Source organism: Calypte anna, chromosome 3 (genome assembly GCF_003957555.1).
Source record: "Calypte anna isolate BGI_N300 chromosome 3, bCalAnn1_v1.p, whole genome shotgun sequence".
Taxonomy (NCBI): Eukaryota; Metazoa; Chordata; class Aves; order Apodiformes; family Trochilidae; genus Calypte; species Calypte anna.
In genome coordinates this window covers 17,005,828-17,030,315 of record NC_044246.1, presented here as the reverse complement: position 1 = coordinate 17,030,315, position 24,488 = coordinate 17,005,828, and the positions used below count along the sequence as shown (strand labels likewise).

The 24,488-nt window shown below is 39.1% G+C and overlaps 1 protein-coding gene across 1 annotated transcript in view; it reads right to left on the bottom strand.

Moving 5' to 3' along the window:
- Positions 1-23,973, bottom strand: part of PLB1 (phospholipase B1) — a 76,662-nt gene extending 52,689 nt beyond the window's left edge. Inside the window, exons 1-17 of the mRNA XM_008496581.2 lie at positions 23,925-23,973; positions 20,910-20,947; positions 19,718-19,781; positions 19,201-19,259; positions 17,491-17,531; positions 16,590-16,633; positions 15,537-15,621; positions 15,039-15,090; positions 14,339-14,425; positions 14,011-14,073; positions 12,623-12,705; positions 11,384-11,395; positions 9,716-9,782; positions 9,098-9,202; positions 7,477-7,566; positions 1,916-1,984; positions 1,046-1,126 (exon numbers count right to left, since the gene is read on the bottom strand). Of these exons, the coding sequence (XP_008494803.2) occupies positions 1,046-1,126; positions 1,916-1,984; positions 7,477-7,566; positions 9,098-9,202; positions 9,716-9,782; positions 11,384-11,395; positions 12,623-12,705; positions 14,011-14,073; positions 14,339-14,425; positions 15,039-15,090; positions 15,537-15,621; positions 16,590-16,633; positions 17,491-17,531; positions 19,201-19,259; positions 19,718-19,781; positions 20,910-20,947; positions 23,925-23,973 (1,089 nt within the window). The remainder of the gene's footprint in view (positions 1-1,045; positions 1,127-1,915; positions 1,985-7,476; positions 7,567-9,097; positions 9,203-9,715; positions 9,783-11,383; positions 11,396-12,622; positions 12,706-14,010; positions 14,074-14,338; positions 14,426-15,038; positions 15,091-15,536; positions 15,622-16,589; positions 16,634-17,490; positions 17,532-19,200; positions 19,260-19,717; positions 19,782-20,909; positions 20,948-23,924) is intronic.
- Positions 23,974-24,488: the final 515 nt, after the last annotated feature.

The window sequence follows — 24,488 nt, the reverse complement described above, 5'->3', positions numbered from 1 at the left end:
CACCCCAGCACAGAACCATACCTTTGCCATGAGCCTGTCTGGCTTCCCCACATGCAGCCCTCTCCATGCATCCAGGGATTTTCTCTCCTGGCTCTTTTGGCTTACTGACAGAAGTACCTTCAAGGTCTACTGCTGGTAAAGACTGACTGTCTACCAGTGCAGACCATTACAGAAGAGTCAGGAAGATGTGTTTACTTCAAATCTCTTCACAGAATTCCTTAAGTAAGTTAACTTGTGTGTGCTGCCCCATCACTCCAATTCTGGTTTGTTGGTTTTGGGTTGTTTTTTTTTTTTTTTACTTTAAAAGAAACAACCCACAACCATAACATAGTGTCTTGCCTCCTAAACCATAGCTACTACCCAAAATCAGAGTGGTAGGTACCATTGCCCCCTGCAGAGGTCTATACACCCTGGATAAATAATGAAACAGATAGGAATTATATTGAAATGAGAGGAGAAATGTGTGTAACTATTCCAATCAGGCATAGGCCATCTTGAGTGCAGATATGGCTTTGAAACTTTTCATGGGTCATGAAAAGGAAAATTACCATTATCATCTCCCTCTAACTGCTTGGGAGCTCTAAGTTATGTTTAGAATTAGAGTACCAAAAAGCACATCACATCTGCAACTATTTCACAAAAACAAAAAATGAAAAAATCATTTTTCTTCAGCTTTAGTAAGGCATACACGAGATGAAATCAGCCCCACACAGTGGTGTCATGCTGATTTGATCTAGTTTCTTTCACAGTAAGACTTAATGGCCCCATTTTCACTGTCTTCTTATCCCAGGGAAATTAAGACCACGTTTTAAAAGTTTCTTAACAGTGAATGCAAGGCTTACTTTAGGTAAACACCTGCTTTAAATCACACTCAACAAAATCTACAAATGTGCATCTGAATATTAAGCCAAGCATGGAAATACAGAGCTGGAGATTTGTATTTAGTTTTCCCAGGCAGCAGTGTTTACTTGGGCTGCAACACCCACCCACCTGCCCCAATCCCTGGAATGTACTCAGTCCATATGATGCAACAGTCCTACTATACCTGAGATGTTTCCTTGGTGTTTGATGTCTCCAGGGAAGATGAGTAGTTACTATTTCTATATGTAAACAAATATGGATTTTCCTGCAGAGTGAAGAGAGTACATTTACCAACACTGGTGGAAACACAGACAGCTGATGTTGAAGTCTGCTGGCTAGATTTTCCAAGAGAAGAAAATCTTTAGAGCTGAATTTTTCAATTAACATTGCACTACTGAAGTAAACCAGGTTAGACCTGTAAATTAAAACCTTCTATGCTCTAGGCATAACACCACCTCTTGCCTTAAGCCTAACATCAAACAAAACACAAAATTGAATTTCTTTGATGCTTTAATTGCTGTTTAGTGAAGCTTTTGGATGTCAGTACTGTTTTATCACTATCAAATTTAAGTCAGAGTTTAAATGCAAAAATATTCCAGAACTTGTTCTTTGAGAGCCTGAAGACACTACTGGACTATTGACAGCTCCCGGGAATAAAATGATTAAACCTGTAAGCAGACAGAGTCAAATCACAGAAAAGCTGAATTATATAAAATACAGAGATTCAATTTTATTGCTGATGCAGACTATAATACTTATATCCATGATATCCACAATTATTATATTCAGATTAGCTAGTTATGTTTTAAAGAAAATATAACTGACACAGTAAGATGATTTGACTAAAATTTGTCCAAAATTCTCCTTTTCAGAATCTCATCTTTATAAAATGAAGTGTCTGTGTCATTGAACTTAAAAACCACTGAAGTTTCAACAGTGCAGTATTTTGGTTAAGTGTAAATTCCCAAGAATTCAGAAGGTAACAACAGTATTTGAAAACCTGGAAATTCTACAACTAGCAAATGAAATCTCAGTTATAAGGAAACCCATTTACCTGTGATGGACACCGGACCTGAAGCATTTTTGTGAAGTTGTAAGGCTGCTTCCGTCCAACTGGCTCCATCTGGAAAGGGAGAGAACAGAGGAATTTTACACTTGCTCTGTGGGGGAGGGAAGGGAGAGCAGCAGCAATACAAAGGCTCTAGTTCTTGGAGTTATTCATCAGGTTCGTAAGTATATTTAAAAATTTGCTTTGTTTCTGATAAGTATTTATCTATGCCTAACATACCAGGTGTATACCTACGAAAGCAAGGCACTAAACACAAGGCCTCTCACACAGACTGTCTTCACATCATCATTGAGACAATCACCCACACATAACTCTCTCAGGAATGCCAACCTTAGAGAGGCTTTCCCCACAAGCCACTGATCTCATTTCACAGTAATCAACTGCTTGCAATCAAGTCGCTATTTGTCAGCTCAACCACACTACCTGTGGAGATGGTCTAGAAAAATATTGTTTAAATCACCTTCATTATTAGTTTTCCCCCCTTAGCAGTATGTACTTTGAACTTCACTGAGATTTCCAGGACAGTTTTAATTCCCAGCTGGGACAAGTGTGAGAAAGTAAAAAAGTTGTGTTCCTACAGCTCACTGTCAGGTAATAACTTTTCAGCAGTCTGTCTGTCCTCACCACACATTTTTTTGTCCTCTCCTAGGTTATGAAACCATTCTTATGAACATATGAGAAAGGCAGATTTCTACAGTTAATAGCTTTCATATATAAGTATAAAGAAACTAAAGAGTTTTGTACCAGAGGAAAAGTAACTCTTGAGTAGATTGAAATTTTAAAATAAGAATTACTGAAAGTCCTTGGAAAACACAGCTTTAACTCAGATTATAGACTGAAGACTTGGGTAAATTTACATCACTTTACCTCAGAAAGTACAAAATCCCCAGTATAAATAGAAAACTAAAAATCTACAATTTGGTGACATATTCACATTGCATTAACTTTTTTTTCCACTGTCTTATCAGTACTATCTTTATGTGTTTCCTCTTCTATAAATTAATTTTGCAGCAGTCAGAACACATTAAGATCATGCACCGGTCCTCTGGTGGTGGTAGCCTGTGCAACTAAAAGCTTGCTGATTTATTCCATCTACCAGAATGTTTCCTTATCTACATTTCCATACCTGCTAGATAACATGAAAAGGTACACTCCAACAGTGCACAGAGGCTTGACAGTACTTATATTTGTTGGTCATCTTCTAACAAGATGGAAAAGGGATTGCTGTTATTGGAAAATTATGGAATGATACAAAACTCAATACTGACAGCATGAAGTGGTGAGTACTACAAAGAATTAGTTCATCTGTTCAGGCACCTTGCTGGGTGCTGATGAAAATGCAGTCACACTCAAAGGGGCTGGCCACTGTTTTAGATTCCTCAGTGAATTTTCTGCCAGAACCAGCAGACTACAGAAGAAATGGGGTGAAAGGCACCAAAGAATACAGCAGTAACGGGTTTGAAGTCATAAATACACTCTGTGCAGGAATGTTATAGTCAGCTTTGGTAGTTTCCTCAATGAAAATAATGGAAAAATTTAGACGAATAGAGAGGAGGTTTACAAAGCTAAATAGTCTTTCAAAGAAGCATTTGAAGAAACAGAGTCTGCATTTTTTATTTTTTCTTTTAAAAGAGAGAGATAGGAATAAAAGGAATGCCCCTGAAATATGCAAAATAACAAAACTCTGAGAAAAGATATATTGAAAACTGGTACTGTCCCATTCTCCTAGGACAAAACAAAGTAGCTATTTAAGGACATTCTTAAAAGGAAGTATTCTTATTCCAGCACAGAATGATCCCACAGAACATGGAACAATGATGATATTTCTTGGCTAGGAATGAATTTCAAATAAGCAATAGACATTTGTATGTTGTTGGGAGCTGGGCAATGAGAACTAACTTCTCCAGGAGGCAATTCATTCCAGATGGCTGAGAGACACTGTTCTACCAGCAGAGAATGACAGCTCCCATGCAGAAAAGCTGCAAGGTCCTGAGGTCAGGAAATCAGGCACCAAGTCTGCCTCGTGGTCAGCCAAAACGTCCCCTGAATTCTAGCACATTTGTTGTGCAGGATGGTTAGTGTACAAGTCTGCTCTGCCACTGCAGCAGTTTCAAAGTCAGCACAAGCCCCTGAACACAGAAAAGAGGCACAGACAGAATCCTGAAGTGCTGTTCCCATTCAGGTCCTTGCCTGATCTGAGTTTGTCTTGATTGCAGAATAGGGTTTTTTGTGGCCTTTTATGTTGCAAAGGAGAATCCCAAATGCAAGAGCTTCTTGTCAAAGATTTTTATACACAAGAAAGGAGCTTTACCCCCAGATATATTTCCAGAGGTAAAATTGTAGGCATTGCCAAACTGATCAATCAGACTCTCTATGGTAAACATCAAAGCTGTCCAAATAAACAACCAAACTCTCACAACTTTTCCTAGTTACCCAGTGTCATTTTTCTGATTGTTCCCTAATGTGCTTCATATATGAAAAGAATTACTTCTAGACAGCTACAAATGTTTTGGTAAAATATCCAGCCATGCCTAGGACAAGTCCTTAGCAACTGCTCGCTCAGCTTCTTCTCAGCCAGATTGCAGAGCAGTCCAACTGTTGGTTGCCACTAGATTTTCAAGGTTTAGTCCTTTGCCCAATAAGCAGGTAATCATTCCAAGACAGAGACTGGTACCAATACTCAAAATCAAGGTTTCAGATCTTGGGTATGTCCTCATTCTGCTGTGTTTGCTGCTCAGCAAATCATGAGGCTGATGTCCCATCAGTTCCCAATACGGCACTGGGGGTTGATTGCTTTGATTTGGGGTTGATTGGTTTTTAAGGCAGTCAACATAAACTATTGGCTGACCTTCCAGTAGAACTAGAGCGACCTTTACCTGCCAGCATGCTTTACACTGAAAGCATCTTTCATATCATTTGTTTTTACATCATGGCAGAGTATACCACAGGCAGGTAAGGAACCTACACAGAGAGGTGTCTTTCTGATGATTGCCAGGTGTCTTTAAGATGATTGCCAACTGTAGTAAGAAAAGTCCACTAAATCAAAGAGGAGGCAGCAAAACAGAAGGGAAAGGGAGTTGTGAGGGGGACACTACTGTTCCTATAGTCTTGCTTCAACCAATAGCAAGATGTTATTTTGCCACATTTTGCTCTTCCTCCAGCTCACCTGGGCTATTCCCCTGCTAGAGGGATGAGCTTACCCTGAGGAAAGACACTGAAATAAAGTTGGTATTTCTATCTTTTATGACAATTACCTGGCTCAATTACCATGCCTATCATGTTCTCTGCCCAAGACTAGCAGCCATCTTTAAAAGTACCACTTCACTTTGCTTCTACCCCTTCACTCCTGCTGGTTTCTTCAAAATGCTCCAAGCAGCTGAAGTGACAAGAATAGAGTAAAAAAAAAATAATCCGCCAAAGGATTTTGTTGCAACCTAAGTGTAAAAATTGAGAGGGCAGGAAAGAGAAATCTGTACTGGGTCATTTGAGTGTGTTTGCATGAGCTAGTAAACTTCAAAAGAGAAATATCCTTCTATGGAGCCTGGATTTGGGGGAGGCAACATAGCTCTTCAGAATGGTGATGATACTATCACAGCTCCCTGTAGGCACATTCATGATGCCTAGCACTGGCGTTCTGCAAAAAATGAAATCTAAAAAGCCAAGTAAGGAGACACCACCACTTTCTGGTGTATTATAGATCAGGTTTAAGTAATGGTAATTGTGTGACCTAGCTAAATATCTCCAGCACCAGTGGGGACACCAAGATACAGGCAATTAAAATAACCTGCTGGGTTTCTTAACAGAGTACTGCCAGAAACAGAGAGAATGTTTAATTCACAGATCAGGAATTTGGCTTTTTGGTACATGCTTTGCTCATTTGACTTGTGAAACTAATTGTCTAGTGAGGCCAAGGAAAAACAACAACAAAACCAAGGCGGATCTTATCATCGCATCTATTTTATGATAGATGAACTGAGGAAGGAACTTTGACATCATCATGGGTAATGTCACAGATAACAGCAAAGTAGATAACTGGACGCAACATGTTTGTTCCAAGGTTAGGCCTTCAACAGCTGATCAGATTTTAACTCTTTGGCTCCTACTAACCAACTAAAGTCCTACTAACTTTAACTAAAAATAACATCTTTAATTAGAACAATTGCAGTATTTTTCTAGCTGTATCAACTGGCTGAATAAAAGCCTTCTCCTGCAAATCCTGCTTCTTTAAATGATCAAGGCTACGACAGTATTATAGTGCCAGAATTTGCATGAAAGTAAACAACAATGTGCCAACCTGCATGGATTTTTGTGATTTACTAGAGAAAGGATGGTTGCAGCAAAGGGTTTTTTTTTTCTTCATGTTTAAGATAATTTGGACAGACACAGGAACAGCAGTTGCTCTCAAATGAAAATCTTATGGACATGTGGACTGTAAAACAAGCCAAAAAATTAAGTCTTTTGTCTTTAAATTAATTGGCCATTGCAGGTTCTTTTTAATTACAAAAAATAATAAAAAATAATAAATTATATATGCTACAAAAAAGTTATTAGGAAAAAAAAAAAAAAGCAAAAAACTTTGGAAGTTTCTGAGTCAGAAGGAATAGTAAATTCAGTATCTTATACAAAATAACAAGTATCAGGGCATATCCAAAGGTGATATCATAGTTATATCCTACTTTGCTCTGGTGACACCAAAACCACATGCCTGCTTTTTTGTCTCATTCAGGTTGAAAACCAGCTCCCATTCCTTTACTTGCCCTCATCATCAATTTTAAAATGCAAACCCTTCCAGCTGTACTTGCATCCACTCAGTCATGCTCACAAAAGCTGAGTGCCTGCAGCAGGAAGCAGCCACCTACAGAACTGGTCATTGTGTTCAAGCTGGAGTGGCCCAGAGTCCATGTTTCTCTCAGACACTCTCTCACTCCCATTAGAGGGCATCATTTGTTGGCTTTCCTAAGATGGGTAAGACACCTGTTTACCCATTTTTCAAGGAGGTAATAGGAGCTCTTTAAGACTGTTTATAGCCTTTTTAGTATGAGCAACATCAGCAGAAGGATGATGGTTACAGAGGAGTCAGCCTTATGAGGCTCATTAGTAAAGAGGGGGGATGGATACAGGACAGGGGAAAATGAAGAGTACAATTATTATATTCTCACAGTAGGAAAAGCCTCAGTTTGTCACTGTGCCACTCTGTCACAGAGGTGAGATTAGCAGAAGAAGGGTCTGGAACAGACCACTTACTCCCTGTGACCTCCCAAAAGGCAACTTTTAAAACCTTTCTAAAAAGCTCTTGTCGGTAAGTAGCAGATACAGAACAGTAAGAGATTTGTCTCTTTAGCATTATTACATTTATTACATTCTCTTTAGCATTATTACAGAGCAGTCCCTCCTTCCTCACAGATGAGAATGGCATTCATGAGATGTTACTTTCTTATATTCTTCCTTCCCCTACCCTACTTGCTATCAAAGTTTGTCCAGTGTGGAGCTGCTACCAAGCATCCTCACTAAATCCAGCAAAAAACTGTGTCTATGGTACTGCTTACCATGTTGTTCCAGAGGCCAACAGTCATGAAAATATAATCCTCCAGAGTTTCTATTTGTGTCTTCAATGTGGTATTGAAACCATCCTTGCCCTGAAAGAGAAAGCATTTTGACCATGAGAAAAAGCTTAGGAGTATGAAAAGATGAGACATTCAGCCACAAAACATCTCATTCTATAGAATAATATTCTTATTCACAAGAATATCAAGCTCTGGTACTAATATTAAGCCACTTGTTGCTGATCTTGTTAACTGCTATAGTGTGTCAAGACTCAACAGATGTTGTTCTTCTAAGCAATTGCTGTACCTGCTACTGGAAGGTAGCAGTGCACACCAACAGGACAAGAGCAGCAACAGCAAAGCACAATCACAGGAGTGATGTGTAGGAGATCAGGGAACCATGCAGCTGTGATCACATGAATCATTTGAAATAAAGAACACTGCTAACCAGCACTTACATGCATTTAAATATGGAAGCATGCAGAATTTGTCTCAGGAGATCTTGCGTATTTTTAAATCAAAGTGAGTGTTGGAAGAGTTTGAAAGATTGCATATAGGTGGTCTGCACATTTGGGGTACCACAAGTTGGAAGAAATACAGAGACATAAGATGGCATCTGAGGTGATGACAGAGCAATTTGCTAAGAGAAAAAGGAATTCCATTAAAGTTAAAAGGCTGCCATTTGCATATGGGCCAACTATGGACAAAGCAATCCTGGCATGAGAGGACCCAGCAGCAAAGGAAGAATTCACAAGGAAGATCCCAACCTTCCTGTGAAACGAATTTCTTCTCCATGTCCATTTTATTTTGATACTGAGCTGAGGTGAGCAATGGAAATACCACATATTCAGGGAGCTGTGATGATGCCCAGGAACCAGCCCATGACTTACAACCAATATATTTAAGAGATTATAACCTAAAGTTATATGTTAGATTTTGATACCTTGCTCTGAGAGAACCATTATCTAGTAAGCAATTTTTCCTCTTCATTGCCAGGTCACAGACAACCTTAACCTTTGAACTTCTTGTTACAGAGCACCTGCTATAAAATCATGTCTGACATCCCAGGCAACCCTATATATTTTCATTCTCTGTTGTCTCTGCCAAATACAAAATCTGGACAAAATTAATTCCCAGGTTCCCAGATTGTATTTATCTCATTGTTAGAAGGTAACTCTTCCAATAGAGCTTTAAAACATTTTTTTCCCCCACTAGCTGTTTTTAAATACTTTCTGTTATCCTCTTTTTGTCTTTGTTTCCAAACACATATGAATGTAATCAGGGATGAACAAGCTGATGAATGTAAAGATATGAAAAAACTGTCAGTTTCCAGACACTTGTGCCCTAATCTACAGAGGTACTTGACTTCTGCAAGGAACACAGCATTAAAAATAAAATTTAAAATTAAAAACCAAAACAAAACAGGATTTCTGACTGAAATTGTCTGAAGGAAGCTCTGTTCTCAGGACTTCTGTGTCTGATCCTGAGGTGTGTTCTGCATGTGCTTAAGTGCCCTGGTCTTCTGGCACTACACACAGCCTAGACAGGAAAGAGCCACCTGAATACTGCACTCAGTTTCAGCAAAAACACTGGAGAAAGGATGGAGCAATTCAACTGTACTCACTGGTCTGAGCAGTAGATTTCTTTCTTGAAGAGAAGGCTGAAGAACAACAGTGAAGTCATCCTTTTGATCATACCTCCCAGACTTCAGCAGTTTTTCCCAAGCATCCTGAATAGACAACCATTTAATCACATGACTATTATCAGGTAGAGAGTGCAATGCATGTGCAATTCATCAGGGCCTTAAAGTAAAGTAAAATTTTTGCCATGCCTAATAAACCAAAATAATGATATTTTTTTAATCTAGAACAAAGACTGTAGTTTAATAAAACCTTCTTAATCTCCTCGTAGCTGTGAGAAACCCACTCCAATTTACCATAATTTTCTTTCAAAGAGAAGCAAGGTCAGGGAGGCAATGAAAAGTCATGCTTATTGCCCCCTGCCATTTTTAAAAGGAATTCCAAGATGACTGCCTTTGTCATAACAGAAAGTTTCTGTCTTCTAATCATGTGTTGGGTTACTGGGCAAGATGGATCATTTCTTTGATATGACATGACATGATATGAAAAATCTTCAACTTCTTCAATTTCCTTACTGCTATTCCTCCCTTAACTCCTCACCTCAGTCCAATCTAGAAAATGAATATTCATGCCTAGAAATATGAGGCAAGTAATAGCCATACCTGATAGGACCACCTCAATACGTTATCATCTAATATGGAGCATTCACCAAAACAGCTGCACTGATTTCTGCAGAAAAGAATAAAAAATGTGAAAGACACTATGAGTTTTTGACAAACAAGTCAGATAGCACAACAAATACATATTGAAGACTAAATCGTTGTCTAGAGAGAAAACTACATGGAACATCCTAATTTTTTATATTAACATAGAATGATATATATTCCATGTCCAGAGATTTGGATTTTTTGTGTTTTTCTTAAAGTCTATTTAGATAACAAATATGCCAGACTTGGACTACCATAGGGTCTCACAGGCTAGAAAACATGCTCAGGCTTAAAACAGAAGCTGCAATAGTTTTGAAACCTTTCCCTCCCCTGTAGACACATAAGCAAATTGAACACACAGAGAATATTTTCACTGGAATTTCTGCCTTAATATTTGGCAACAAGACAAATCTACAAATGTGGATGGAAGCTCAATGCTGCAAAAGCTGATGTATGTTAGAGGATGGCCAGGCACTGTCAAGCAGCTAACCTATTTCAGTCAAGTTTCTGACTTGCAAGGAGAGATGTGCATACTGTATATTTCTGCAGGTAGTTGGAGAACTTGGAACTTCTCCCAAGGCAGGAAGACAGGAAGACTGCTTAAGATCAGTCTGGTTCCCTCAAAAATATACTCAATTGAGAATGCCTGGATGGATTGGAATCTGAGACACCATTTTGTGGCATTTGCAGATGTAAGCAGTAAGTACCTACAGGGATCAAACTCTCTCTCCTTTTCACAGAACTTAGTTAAATCTATAAAATGGAGCCTTTCTGTTACGGTGCTTCTATCATTGCTGGTGAGTGAAAGAAATGCTAACTCAGGACCAGGATCTTACCCAACCCTAATAGAACATACATACAACAGCCTAAAAATATGGTTCACACAGCACTCCTAGTACAGAGAACACTTGTAGTTAGTAAGAAACTAATAATGGAAGGAACTTGAAGTCCCTATTCTGTCCCAAACTTCAATGTCTAAAGTTAGGTACTGATGTGGGACTGGGAATGCCAGCAACTATTCTTCTCTTACACACTTGAAATTTCATCTTTCAGTATGGGCTTATGTTGTTCTCTCAAAGCACAGTTCAAAATCAGAACTAAGTATCCAAATGCCAACACTCTTATCCAGGAGACTATCTGGGCCTGAGGCTGAGATGAACCCAGGAATTTACCAAACATTGAAGTACAAGGCTTGCAGACTGCTGGAACTGCTCAACCAGATAAACACAGCTCCAAGAACATGCTGAGAAAAGGAAAGGAAATTTGCTTAAGCTGAAAAGAAAATATAAGTAGAAGTGCTCAGAGAAAAAAGAAAAATCAGAACTATTTAGTTTTATTTTTTAGGGCCCTAAGTACATGACAAGGCCCATATTCCTAAACTCATCTTTTCCACCTCTTATCTATCTATCTATCTATCTATCTATCTATCTATCTATCTATCTATCTCATATTTTTTCCCTCAGTGCCTGTGCAGAAAAAATAAGCTAAAATGTTCCACGCAATTGCTTTTGACAAGGAAAACTTCTCCTCTGTATTGTTAAGCACATGGCTATGCAGCAGCCAGATTCCTTCCTTGACTGATGGAATGTCTCCCGGGTTGTACACATGCAAAGCTTGTGAAACACTTTGGGATGACTATATTAGTACATATGGTGTCTTATGCCACAGGCAAAGGGAAAAAAAATACTGTGGAGTAAGATGGAGTGTAATCTCATGAGTTGTAAACTACTCCATCATAATTGTCCATGTGCACACTCCTACTCCATACTAAATTGGGACATTAGCTACTCACACTTTTGTTATAAGGTAGTGTGAGAGGGAGATGGATGAAAACATCTAGGCATGCAATTAATATAAGGAACTGACAAGTTGGATGTTCTCCATCATATCATCCCTTAAGCCTGAGTAGTAGTTTTCACATAGCCTAACAATGCAGTTAAAGACTGGTTATTCTGTTTGTGAACACTGATACCTGGAAACTTAAACTTTTAAAGAGCTCTCAGAGTTTTTGACTCTAGAGTTGCAGGGTAGAAGCAGCACAAAATGAAGAGCTGGGAATATCTATACTGTGCAGTCTTGTGACCATAATCAGATAGAGAGATAGTGAGATAGAGTTAATTTTGTGCATAGCAGCCGAAATGGTGCTGTGTTTTGGATTTGTGGCTACAACTGTTACTAACACAACAGTGCTTTGGCTGTTGCTGAACAGTGCTTGTGCAGTGTTGAGGCTTTCTCTTTTTCCCCCACTCTGGCCCATCCAGCAAGTAGGCTGGGATGGGGCAGGAGGTTGCAAAGGGGCAGAGGTAGGACAGCTGACCTGAACTGGCCAAGGGAATTACTTCATACCATATAACATCATGCTGAGCAATGAAAACTAAGGTAGAGGAAGAAAAAGAGGGCTTTTAGCTTCCAAGGTCACTGTTACTTGCAAACTGGCTGGACATGGCCTCACTCATAGGTGGTGGTGGGTGATTACCTTTGCATAAATTATTTCCCCCATCTTTCTTTCATCTATTAAACTTCCTTTATCTCATGGTTTTTCTTGCTGCTCTCCTCTGCCCTGCTCAGGGGTGGTAAAAGGGGAAAGTGAGCAAGAGGCTGGCTGCTGACCAGGGTCAATCCCACACAAACACAGTGTGCAATATTTAAACTTGGCAGGATTAAGAGCACATATCATTCCTGATAAAAATATGCCTTGGACAAAGAGTTTATCAGAAACAAAGTGGAGACCTAAAATCTATGACATGTTTTTTTATTAAGTGTAGAAAAACTGTCCAGAAAACTCAGTCTCAATTATAAAGTTGATACATGCACATATTTATGTGTCCCACAGTGTCAAGAATTTAAAGGAAACTGTGTTACCTGGCATTATTGTAATCTTGGTATGTGAGAGACAAAGTTGCAAGCTCAGTGGAATCCACCAGATTTACGAAGGCCTTGGGAACCTGCAGTCATAAAGTAAAAATTAATCACATTATATTTGCAATTAAAGATCAGCAAGTAGCACTAATGGTAAATTACATCTACAGCTTCACATAAGTTACCTCTGGCCAGGGAGTCTGCTTGCATAAAACTAATGATCTAAGTCTTTGCCAGTAACATCCTGAACCCTAGTCCTATGTCTGCCATCTAGAATAATGTTGAACATCATTCATGAAGTACTTGTGGCCATGACTTCTTGACTGAGACCTAGCAATTAATTTTACATAACCAAAGTGGCCACCAGCCAACTAAATTGACCTGAAATGAACTAGGAACTACCAGTTTTGTGGCAATCTAACAATGCAAAGCTGGGGATGAAACATCCTGTATGAGTGCATAAGCACTCATGCATCTCACCTCATCTCCCCCCCAACCAGAAAACTGCATTCCATTTACTATAACCATTTAATATTTTATTTTTACAATGCACATAAACAGATTCTGGAACTAATAGTGGAGAGAATATGAAGAGAATGCATGGGTGGGACTTTACCTGTACTTAGTATTTGTCAAAGTTAGTCTGAGAAAAAGACATGGTTGTGGCCTCATACAGTCAAGCTGTAGTGGGTTTAGATACCCTTTTGGCCTTCAATCCAGTAAAACAAAATTCTTGGAAGATGCTATTGAAATACGTCAGACAAACAGTTAATAGTGTGCTTTAGTAATGATATATCTGCAGCTAATGTACTATTCATTAGTAGACTATGACTCAGTGCAGAGCATTTCCCTGAAACTATCCTAGATAAGCAGTTAATTCTTAGCTCAGCCACCTAGGAAACCTTTAGAAATGCTGAGATCTTAAAATAAACACATAATAGGAAAAAAAGATCCATTCTACATATTTTTAGCGGGCATTTTCTCTGGTCTATTAAAATCATCATCAAGTAGTTAACAGCCTGTATGCTGCCCAGGAAGCTCCACACATCCAGTAATTAGATATCAGTTATTTTCAAAAACAGCTCTGGTAAATACAAATGGCTTTCAGCCTAGACTGATGTACTCCACTTTTAATAGAAACTGCTTACCAAAAGAAAAAAAACCAAAGACTGAATGGTTCATCAGCCTGTGTTGCAAATCAGAGCAGTTACCTGTCCATACTTTCTGTTTGCATGCATCAGCTTTTTAAAAGCATGAATAGACAAGGAATGAAGCCGGTGGATTGAAATCAATGAGGCTGATGTTATAAGTCACCTGAACAGTGGTAGAAGCCCTTGTCCAGTAAGGGAGACTGGAAAAATCTGGTATTCAAATTGATGAATGAATCTTACTTTTTTATGCAAAAAATCCAAGGCGGCTTTAAGTTTTTCCAGGTTGTCCAATACACAGTTCTTCTGTAAATGAGATGAGAAATGCCATCAAAAATAGTAGGAAAAAAGCATAATCATCAATTTGCCAAAAGTCATAAGCCTTGTATGTTGAGCTTTGTACTGAAATGTTACCAGCCATAGCTGTAATTTGGGTTCAGCTTTAAACAGCACTAAGAAAAATTGTGGAACTACTTCTGTACTGCTTTGCTTCACCATGGCAGAGAGCAGAGTCTGGGAAAGTGTTTTAACCACCTGCCTTGACTGCTAAAGCATGCCATGGACAGCTTACCAGTTGTGTGGAGGCACAGCAAGAGCATGGGCTTTCAGCACTAAAATAAACTGTGATCAGTTTCCAGTCATTTTGGAAGTCCATCATCTGGCAGAAAAAAAAAATTGAAGGGATTATAATAATAATACAATAAGAGGTCTATTTGCTATTCTCCTTTCTCACACAAGATTTACTATGACTTTAAATCAGCAAGACCAAGTACTAGACCGTGGCTGAACCCTGTCTACTCTGATCCATCTCCACTGAACAAACCATCCAGCTTTCCTCAACAGGAGAGAGCAAATGGATGCTTAGGAAGAAAATGCTGCAATTAAAGCTGAATGCACACCTGTAAAAACTCAGGTTAGAGCCAGAAATTGCTGCTGGCATTGGAGAGTTTGCTGGAGAAGATAGGCATGTGCAACTTAGTACAGAGCTTGATGCTGCTTCTTGCTGACAAGGTTAAAGTTTCTGAACTGTTGAGACTGGATCACACTAGTGGGGTGAAGACCAGAGCAAAAATCTGAGAGCTAGAGCTCTGCTCAGCTGTACTATGTTTATTAGGGAGTTCTGGGCAGTCCTGAGGACTATTGGTGAAAATCACTCAGTTCCACAAACTGTATGAAAAATCCACACACAAACAGCTTGATGGGCTCCCTGTAGAGCAAAGAGACAAGGACAGAACCAACTTGGCAATTATAACAAACAAAATTAAACAAACCTGATTCTCTTTCATGAGATGCACTATTTCTTCAGCTTGATGCAGGAGGTCTCTGAAAGGTAGAAAAGAGAAACGATGAAGGCAACAGTAAGGGTAAAACTTTGGATGATTTTTCCATTAAATCAAAGAATATTTGAGATTTCAGATGGGATCAATATTTTCTGTCCTGAATGTGTTAAGATTAGATAGCTGTCTGTGCTACACAGCAAGCCTGGGGTGATTTGCTCACTTTCAGGAATGTGCACGTAGATGAAAATAGCAGATGCAGGCTGGTAGGCACACTTCCAATTCTATTTGAGCCTCAATTTTTTTTTTCCAGCTCTATAGAACTGTTGTTAAATTAGGTGATCCCGATCCCAAAGTGTAGTCTTCTTTGTTCCTCCTGCTTCTAAGAAGTGACAGGGTAAAGTTCTGTGAAGTGCTCCAGCATTAAAGGTTTCCACTGTTCACCTTTCCAGCTGTAAACAAACTGCTCAACCAAAAAGACCCCAGACTTACACAGCTTGACTGTCTGATGTCGCTCCCTTTGTGCCAGGTGGAGGAGATTGGTGTAGGACCCCAGGATTAAAACTGCTAATGAGAGCTGAATGACAGGCACAAGTTAGGTGATGTCTGCATGCAAGGGACTGCTCTTCTGAAGTTTCACTATAAATACAGCAGAACTACAACAGCTAGAAAATGTAAGGTCTGAGGATCTCTTAGGAAGAGTTATTGTTATGCTTGAGCCCCTCTACAGCAGTTCTTGCTGGTTTCGTTCCTCACCTTCTGAAGTGGAGGTTTGATTCCCAAATTTGTGACCAGATTCAGGTCAGAAACCTCCATCCCCACCTCTCATGTCACCCACAAGTAGTGTAGGTGGATTGAAATACAGGCAGTTTTATAAATGAAGCTACTGGGAAGGGCTATCCAGAGACAGGCTCCTGAAGCACTGAGGAGTTGCCAGGTTTTAAATCCCTTTCACAGGGAACCAGAGGTGACATTAAGATGATAGGAATAAGATTTGAAGGAGAAGGACCCTGGGGCTATGCACTACCCAACTAAGTATTTCAGTAGAACTGAAATTGTTTAATTTGCATCACCCTTCAAGCAAGTCAAGGTTGCCTTCAGAGCCAGCTGGAGGATGATGAATTCACCACTGTGGTGCTAGTACAGCAGCCCCTGTGTAAATCCTAAATACATGGCAGCAGAAAGAGTACTGGACAGACAAACTCAGACAAGATTTCACTGGGCTAACATGGACAGCCAGCACACACCAACAGGGATGGTGGTAGCATGCCCAAAAATGCACTGTTTGGCATCAAGACTCTTACAGCATTCTACACCACCACTTCTTCACAACATTTTGTCTACCCAGATGGTCTGTTTAAAGGCAGCACAGATAACCCAGCTTGGCTGTACTCGTGTGCCCCCGAGCACACCGTCCCCTCAGGCTTCACTTCCACCCAGCCCCTCCCGTGTGCTTCTGCAGCATCCTCCCTGCTGTGCAGCAAAACACTGCAGCTCCCACCAGGCTGCTGCTCAATCAATTTTCACTGTGACAGCAAAACCCACCTGCTAAAGTTTCCACGCTTACTTCAAGGAGGCTCTTTCCTGTGCTGCAGGAAGGAAAGAGAAAGCAGGAAGTTGCTGTTATTCTGTTTCTCAGAGAAAAATTATACTACAGCACAGTCTCATTTTCTTATTAGCTGTGCTACAGGGTAGAGCAGCAGCTGAAAATAAGAATGGGGCCTTTCTCTCCCTTTCTGTCATCAGATACTGCTGAGTAGGAACACAGTCAAGTTCTCAAGTCAGTCATCTCAAGTTTTTGTCTTTTGATGCTTTCTATGTTGCAGCAATTGTGCTTATGCACATGTAAAAGAAATACAGGAATCTCTCTGTGTGCACCCACATGAGTGGACATGGCTGTTTCTATAGCCATTTAAAAAAAAAAATAAAGAATCATTTAAAGTTTGTCTGTGCAAAGCCAAATCCTCATCCAGAATGCAATGATTCAAAAGAGATACACAGACTTGCATCTATAAGGTTTAGCCATATGTATACTCATTGATTTAAATCTGGTAAGGGGGCATGAGGGAAGAAAATAGGGTAAGGGTTGTCCACGAAACACTGGGATTCATTCAAGAAGAGGACAGAATATCAGGATTCCTGAGTTCTTTCTTTGCTTTGATAAATCACTGCTGTTTTCTTACTAGTGGATGATAATATTTACTAGCTAGGATTCTTAAGGTTATTGAAACTCTAGAGTAGTTCCATATCTTGCATAAGTACAAAGAATTTCTGTTAACTAAGGATTGGGAAGAATTCAGTGTCTCAAAAACAATTACACTTTGCATAGGCTTTCTCCTCCTCTCTAGAAAACAATAATAAAAATCACTTGGGTCTAATTACTGCACTATGATACTGTATAAATTAGAACCATGATGTTTATCAAATGCCAACAATTCTTTGTTACCTTTGGAGTAAATCCTCATGATGTACATCAAACCCTGCTGCCTGTGAACAAGCAAACAATAAGAAAAACATTAAGCAAAGGATAAACTAGCTCCAGATACACTGCTCCCCTACTACATACCACCCCTGTTATAGGTAGTATTGTTTTCTACCTAATTTTCTCCATTGTGTTGCAGTGACTTACAATCTAAATTCTTTTTCAGAGTTTCTTTATCACAGTATATTTGCACAGTCTGGTGTCATGGTTTATCAGCCAGACCTCTGCTCCCTCACCCCCCACCTCCACTGTGGAACAGGGAAGATAAAATCCACCCAAAGGCTTCTTAACTGAGACAAGGAGAGGGAGGTTTTCACTCTCCAATAATAGCAATGGGTGAAAAATGGACAGACACAACTTGGGAAGAAAAAAATCTAATTTGGTCTACCAGGAGAGCAAGAAAACATGACCAGCACTCTCATCAGTAAAAATATTGTATATGGCTTAAAATAAAACTGACTAGTTGAACTCAGTCAAAGGAAATGCTGTTCTAAACAAAAAATTTTTGGACCTCTTTTTCAACAAGGGACATGACCCAAAGTCATTCAGATTATTTAGATGGGTAGCACTCTGCCAGCATAGTGTCTGTTAAACAAACCCTTAATATAAACAGAGGAACTTCATGAGTTCAAAGAATCTGAGGAAGAGACAGTGATGGGAATGTTTGCTCTTGGAAAGTAGACATTCTTTTAAAAAAAGATAATTTACATGTTTTCTATGTCACCATCCATCAACAACAAAGATATTGGCACAGAAAAGCATGTGCTCTAAGGAGCCATGCATCTGATATGGATGAAGGACCTTTGCATTTAGGACAATAATTTTCTTCAAAAGAGGGAGGTACTCAGAAGAAATTCAAGAGTGATGATTTTCTAACGGAAAGCTTCCGTCCCAAGAAAAAGTATATCTTGATGAATACCACCTCAAATTTGAGAGTTGTTCTGTGATAGGGGAGAATCTCCCCCATTTCTTTGAAGCTGTAGCCCCTGAAGTGGCCGTTTTTTACCCAATGGGTATTTCTGCACTTCCTCAAAGCTTGAGAATTGTGGTTAAGTGCTTTTAATTAGGCTCCATTTCTATTTCAACTATTCCAACTGTTAAGATGAGCAAAGATCATCTAAATTTGATAGTATTAGAACAGGCAGGAGAACTTCACCCAGTGATGAATACATCAGAAGTATATCTTTGTGGTTCTTCTACAGCTTCTGCCTTCTAGACAGGAAGTCAGTGTCTATGAAAAACACTTCAACAGGATGGAAAATCTATTGTATTTCTTGATATTTTTTCTAATGGTCATCACCAAAATTGTGCTTCTTTTCATTTTGGATTTTCCCAGGTTCTTCTTCCAGTAATTTGATCTGTTATGCTCATGGTTATTAAAATCCAAGCACTCTCATCAGCTATTGTGGCTGTCTGCAAGAGCACTGTTACTACATTTCCTCCTGCACGAAGTCAACTGGATACTTTTAGACTCAAGGTATAGTGGAACACTGAACAACAGATATTTCCAGTCATTTTTCTCCAGAAGCTTTTGATGCTTGATGAAAGATTCAAGTCCTGAGGATCCTAACTGGGACCCCAAACTAAATCATCACCTCACTTCATCCTCACCTCATCACAGTGTCAGAAAGGACGAAATGGGTCACATTCAGCACATTTTCTGTTTGTACTTACTCTTTGCAGACTTCCTATTGCAGTGACTGCTTTAATGTCAGCTGGCCTCAGAGCATGAACTGCAGAAATGTGAAAGTTGTTTTTTTTTAATTAAAAAAAGCAATAACATTAAAGAATATTATATTCACCAGTACACTAAAACATAGCAAAATTTCTTAAAATGTATGGAGTCTACTTTTTTTCAATTGGCAGTTTTAAATCAGTCAGAGACAATGAGAAGCTTTACTTAATTGCTCAGTAAATACTTTGGGGGCTCAGAAGTACTGAAATGCTCAAGCACCAGGCAAATAGAGATCACAAAACACTGCTGTGAGTAAGTGGCATCCTCAATTAGCAGCTGAAGAAGCTAAGGTAGAAAAATAACTATGAATAGAGCAAAAAAATTAAGGAGTTCATAGCACCTACCCTCACTTCAGTTACATCCCACACATACATCCCCTCAAAGAGCTGATTTCTTCCTCAGCCCATTCTCAAATATTTGTTTGTATTGCCTACAAAGACAGTATTAAACACAAACCTGAAGATGAAGGGTTCTCAGGCAGCATCCCCTGCTCACATGAAAACTGGATGTTTCCTATAGCCTTTGACACAAATTAAGATGATTGATTTGTTAGATCCAACAAGAAATTTGCAGAAGACAAATGGTTTTCATTCTCACAGTATCAAGCTCTTACTCATGTAACAACAATTTTAAAGAGCAATTACACCTCAGCTAGAAGTACATGGTAACTCCAATCTGGACAGCTGCAGTTTAAAATCCACTCTTCCAAAGCTGTACAATCTTTGCTCAATTTTCTTACCTATTGTCACAGAACTGGGCCTGAGCAAACAAAAAAAAATCATGTTGAATGCAATCTGTTAACATCTGTTGCTGTGAACAGTGAGTGCTCTGTCTGGAAGATGTTATAACAACATCCACTGCACACATCTTCACATGCTAAGGGGCATGCAACATACACTACAAAAAGCTACGACTCCATTATACAACAGAAAAGGCAGAATGAATGAAGAGCATCACCAATACTCTGGGTCTTTGGCAGCTGGTAAAATTTCTATATGATTTTATAAAGAACTAAACAGAATAAATAGAAAAAATCATGGGGCAAGTATGTGAGTGCTGTTATTCATGCAGCAGGACAGACAGCTCAGTACCATTAGGATCAATATTTAATGCCCTCCTACACCCTGAGTGTAGGTGCAGACCAACCTCTAACCTTTTAAAGATAACCCAGAGGGCCAGATTTGCTCAGGCTTCCCTTGTCACTATGACCACGTTTGGTAGCTGACTGCTGGTAGTAAGGGTGGAATCCAAGAGCCACCAAGAACCCATGTACCACCCAGTCCTCAGCTGGAGGATTTCAGTGGTGCACACACTTATAGCACAAGGAAGAGTTCAAAATTGTGTTTCTAAAAGAGCAACAGAGCATCTAGGGATGAGTGCTAACTACTGTCAGTATATGGACAGGATCTGCAAGTTAATAACAAATGTTTCTCTGAGAAACCAGTTTTTCCTGATTAGGTGATCTTGCAGCTCACATCACTGAGTGATTTGCTTTGCATTTATTCATTTATTCTTTGCAGAATCAAATAGTTTAGAGCACCAAGATGTATTTTTAATTCTTCAGGCCTCAGAGCAACCAACAGCCAAAGAGGGAATGATAGGTATTGGAAAAAAAACCCCAAAAATTAAAGCTGTACACACACTTTACCTTTAGTATCCCTTGTTCTTCCAGATTATCAGCATTACCTGAAAAACATTAAATAATTTACTGTGCTATTTTTTTCCATGACTTTAAAAACACTTCAGAAGACTTAATATACCTAAAACCACAGAATCCTGGGAAAAGCAATATTTCTTCTCTGCCTTATTTTCCAAAAGTGAGGCTCATCCCAAGAACCAATTGTGTTTTCTTAGTTTTTGCTATACTAGAATAAGTTTTTAGTTATTATAAGCAGGTTGAAGTTACTGGAGTACAATGAAGTTATAAACACAGGTCGTATGGACTGCTTGTGGATGTCTTCAACCAACCTCATCCTGTCAGATTGAAAGTCCATCTAGTCTGGAATTTTGCCTCTTACAACATCCAAATGCAGATGATCAGGGAAAGAATAAGGAAAATGCAGTTATACTTCCATGCACCTTCCTATGCTGTTGTGTTCCCTGAACAATTACTTAATGTTGAAGAACTCCCTGACATTTTTCTTACACTTTCACACTTTTGGCTTTCCCCTTCCCCCCCAACAAGTCCTGTGGCAAAGGTGCTTCATCATTTCTTAATAACATGATCAGTTTCCTGTTATTCTTTTAAAGAGTAGGCATTACCCTGTTTCTACAAAATGTATTATTTTGCATATGTATGTATGTCTTTATCATATACCTATCTATCCCTCCAGGCTGATGAATCAGTCTATTCCATCTCATGTGGAAGTTATTTCATAAGTCTGAGCACTCTTCCCCTTTACTCTCCATGTCTTTTCTTGAGGTGAAAAGCACGGACAGCTCTCAAGACATGAATGAACTAGGGACCTATACACAGCAACAGAAATGTGTTTGCTGTGCTACTCTCTCCCCGACTACTGAAATTGTTTGTCTCTTTGACTGCTGAGCTGATACCTTTAGACAGCTATGCTCTGTAACCAAGCAGTACCTAATTAGAGTTCATCCTAGTGTACACATAGCTAGAGTAAGCTTTCCCCATATATTTTAAGGTTCCATTCAGAGCATTCTGAGTAGTTTTCCATCAGCAAGTTAGTGTGCTCTCTTATCCAGATCACTTCTCAATAGGCAGAGATGACACATACCAGCACAGATCAATACACATCTCTGCAGGTTCACTCTCTTCTCACAGTTCAAAAATTTGCAATCTGATTCTTCTGCCTCCAGCTTTTATCCAGTGGCCCACAAAAGTGCCCTCAGCCTTATACTGTGACATTTGCCTTCCTTAGGAACTCTTGCTCAAAAGATTTGTGGAAATCCAAACACACCCCAGCTGAATAATCAATCCATGTCTGCACGTGCCCATTGCCATGCATTTTCTGCATATTCTGCATCTTCTACAAGGAAGATCCTTTGTTAAATCAAATCTGCCCCTAGTCAGTTTACTCCATTTTTTATACTGCTATCAGAAATTTGACTTGTACAGAAATCAATGCTACTGCTTTTGTACAACCACCACTGCAGTTCCCCACATCCTCCTAAAAAGAAATCCATTATAAAAAATGGTTTCACGTTTGCCATCTTCCATTTCTGACACCAACACTGACTCAAGAGATAGTTTGCAACACAGTTTATACATAAATACATTCATATTTCTGCTTGTTTCACTCCCTTGGGCAGATATCATCTAAGCCTAGAAGTTTTTTTACTATTTGTCATCAATTTCTTCAAGGATTTGACTGTTTCTCAACTTGCCCTCTACACTGAAAGGATCTGAATGCAAGGCATTTTATAAACTTTTGTGAAGAGGACATCAAAGAAAAAAATTAATTTTCTGCCGAGCTTCAGCTGCCTTTTATACATCAGTCAGCCCAACAGATTCCCTGTTTCAGATGTATCTGAAACTCCTTTAGCAATGATTTGGTTTTCCCCTTGAATTAATTTTTGTCTTGGGTCATTCATTTTTAACCTACAAGAGAGTTCATTCCTTAGTTTTCTTGGTTTGCTGTCGATTTATGCTTTCCATAGGTTGCTTTTTTTTTTAACTTCTGCTGCTCCCAGTATTACAGTTACTCCCTTACTCCCATTTAATAATTCTAGTTTTCCTTTTCTCAGCGTAAAAAAACCCCACCCAAAAATAATCCAAACCAAAAACCAAACAAACCCAAAAGAAAGTATTTTCTGAAAATTTTACCAAAATCTAGGAGAAAGATTCTACTCCTTTATCCGTTTCTCTTACAGTTAACCTGTTTCAGCTACTAATTCTTATAGGTGCTATCAGTGCACATTTTTTCCTGAATCAAGTTTTTCCAGGAGCTCTAGTCACCTTTCATCTTTTTCTCCCAAATTCAAAAGCTCAAGTGTGATAATTTGATATTTTTTTCTCTTTATTTTAAGAATCAAAACCTTCTAACAGTTAGTTTAATATTCTGACAAAACTTGTCTTCACAGCCTACTAGTAAGATAAAGCACTATTGTTATTTGTCGTAACATTCTTACAGGCAGAGGTCAGAAGAACAGAGCCAATAATGCCAAAACACCATTTATAATCCTGGAATAGTTCAAAAACTGGTATATGGCAGCAAATGTGGATTTCACAGACTCAGTGAAGGGAACAAGGTTATCTCCTACTCTGAAATTTGCTGAAACGTGAACAATGCCTTGAGCGCCAAGATACTGCCTAATCCATCCACACAATCTTTCATCACTAAAATGATAATCATAGATGAAAATTCAGAGAAAGCCTTTGTCCCTTGCTTGAATTTCTGCACCACTTTGGGACAGATGCCACTGTTAGCCTAATTATTTGATGATGTCTTTCTCACCAGGATGCCTTAACTCTTGTGTAAGATGCAGTCAGTCCCCAGAACAGTGCAAACCAAAGCATGTATCTTTACTGAAAATTATCACACATACCCAAAATTATATGCAAGATCACAGTTTTACTCACAGATTTTCTTCATCTTGCCTCTAGGACGCCTGCTATACACCCACATTACAATAACTAAAAATAAAAGTTGCTAAATACTATGTAATTTGAATTTTCAAAGAGCCTTTCAAAACTTACCTTTTGAGGAGAGCAACCACAGAAAAAACAGGCCTAACATTAGCTTCATGATAAGTGCCTCTATGAATTGATAATTTTGAAGTGTTGTCTGTTAGACGTTAAGTCTGTGAAGAAAGAAAATATCTTCTTTTTCGGCCTTTATATTTTAACAAATTGATAACTCAGCAGCCATAAAATTTATTAGCCTCTTTATCTTTGGAAAGCAAAGCAACAATGGTATCAAAGACACAAGCAATCCCAGTTTATAAATTGCCTCATCCAAGGGTCAAATGGGTACAGAAGTGGCACAGCTTCTCTCACTTGTTCAGAGACATCTGGACACTTTTCAGGAAGACTTTCCGCAAATCCTGGATTGCATGAGTCAGCTTCCAGCAGGGTCAAGGCTCTTTCAGGCAAAGTATAACACAATAATTTGGCATTAGCCTGTCCTCTACCTGGCAGAGAAGGAGCCTGTGTTTGTGAGGAAAGGGCAATCAAGCTCTACATAATACCTTACAAGCACCCAAAGTGAAAGGTTGTGGGTTTCTTTGTCTCCTTCCCTGCCTTCAGCCAGCTTCATGCTGT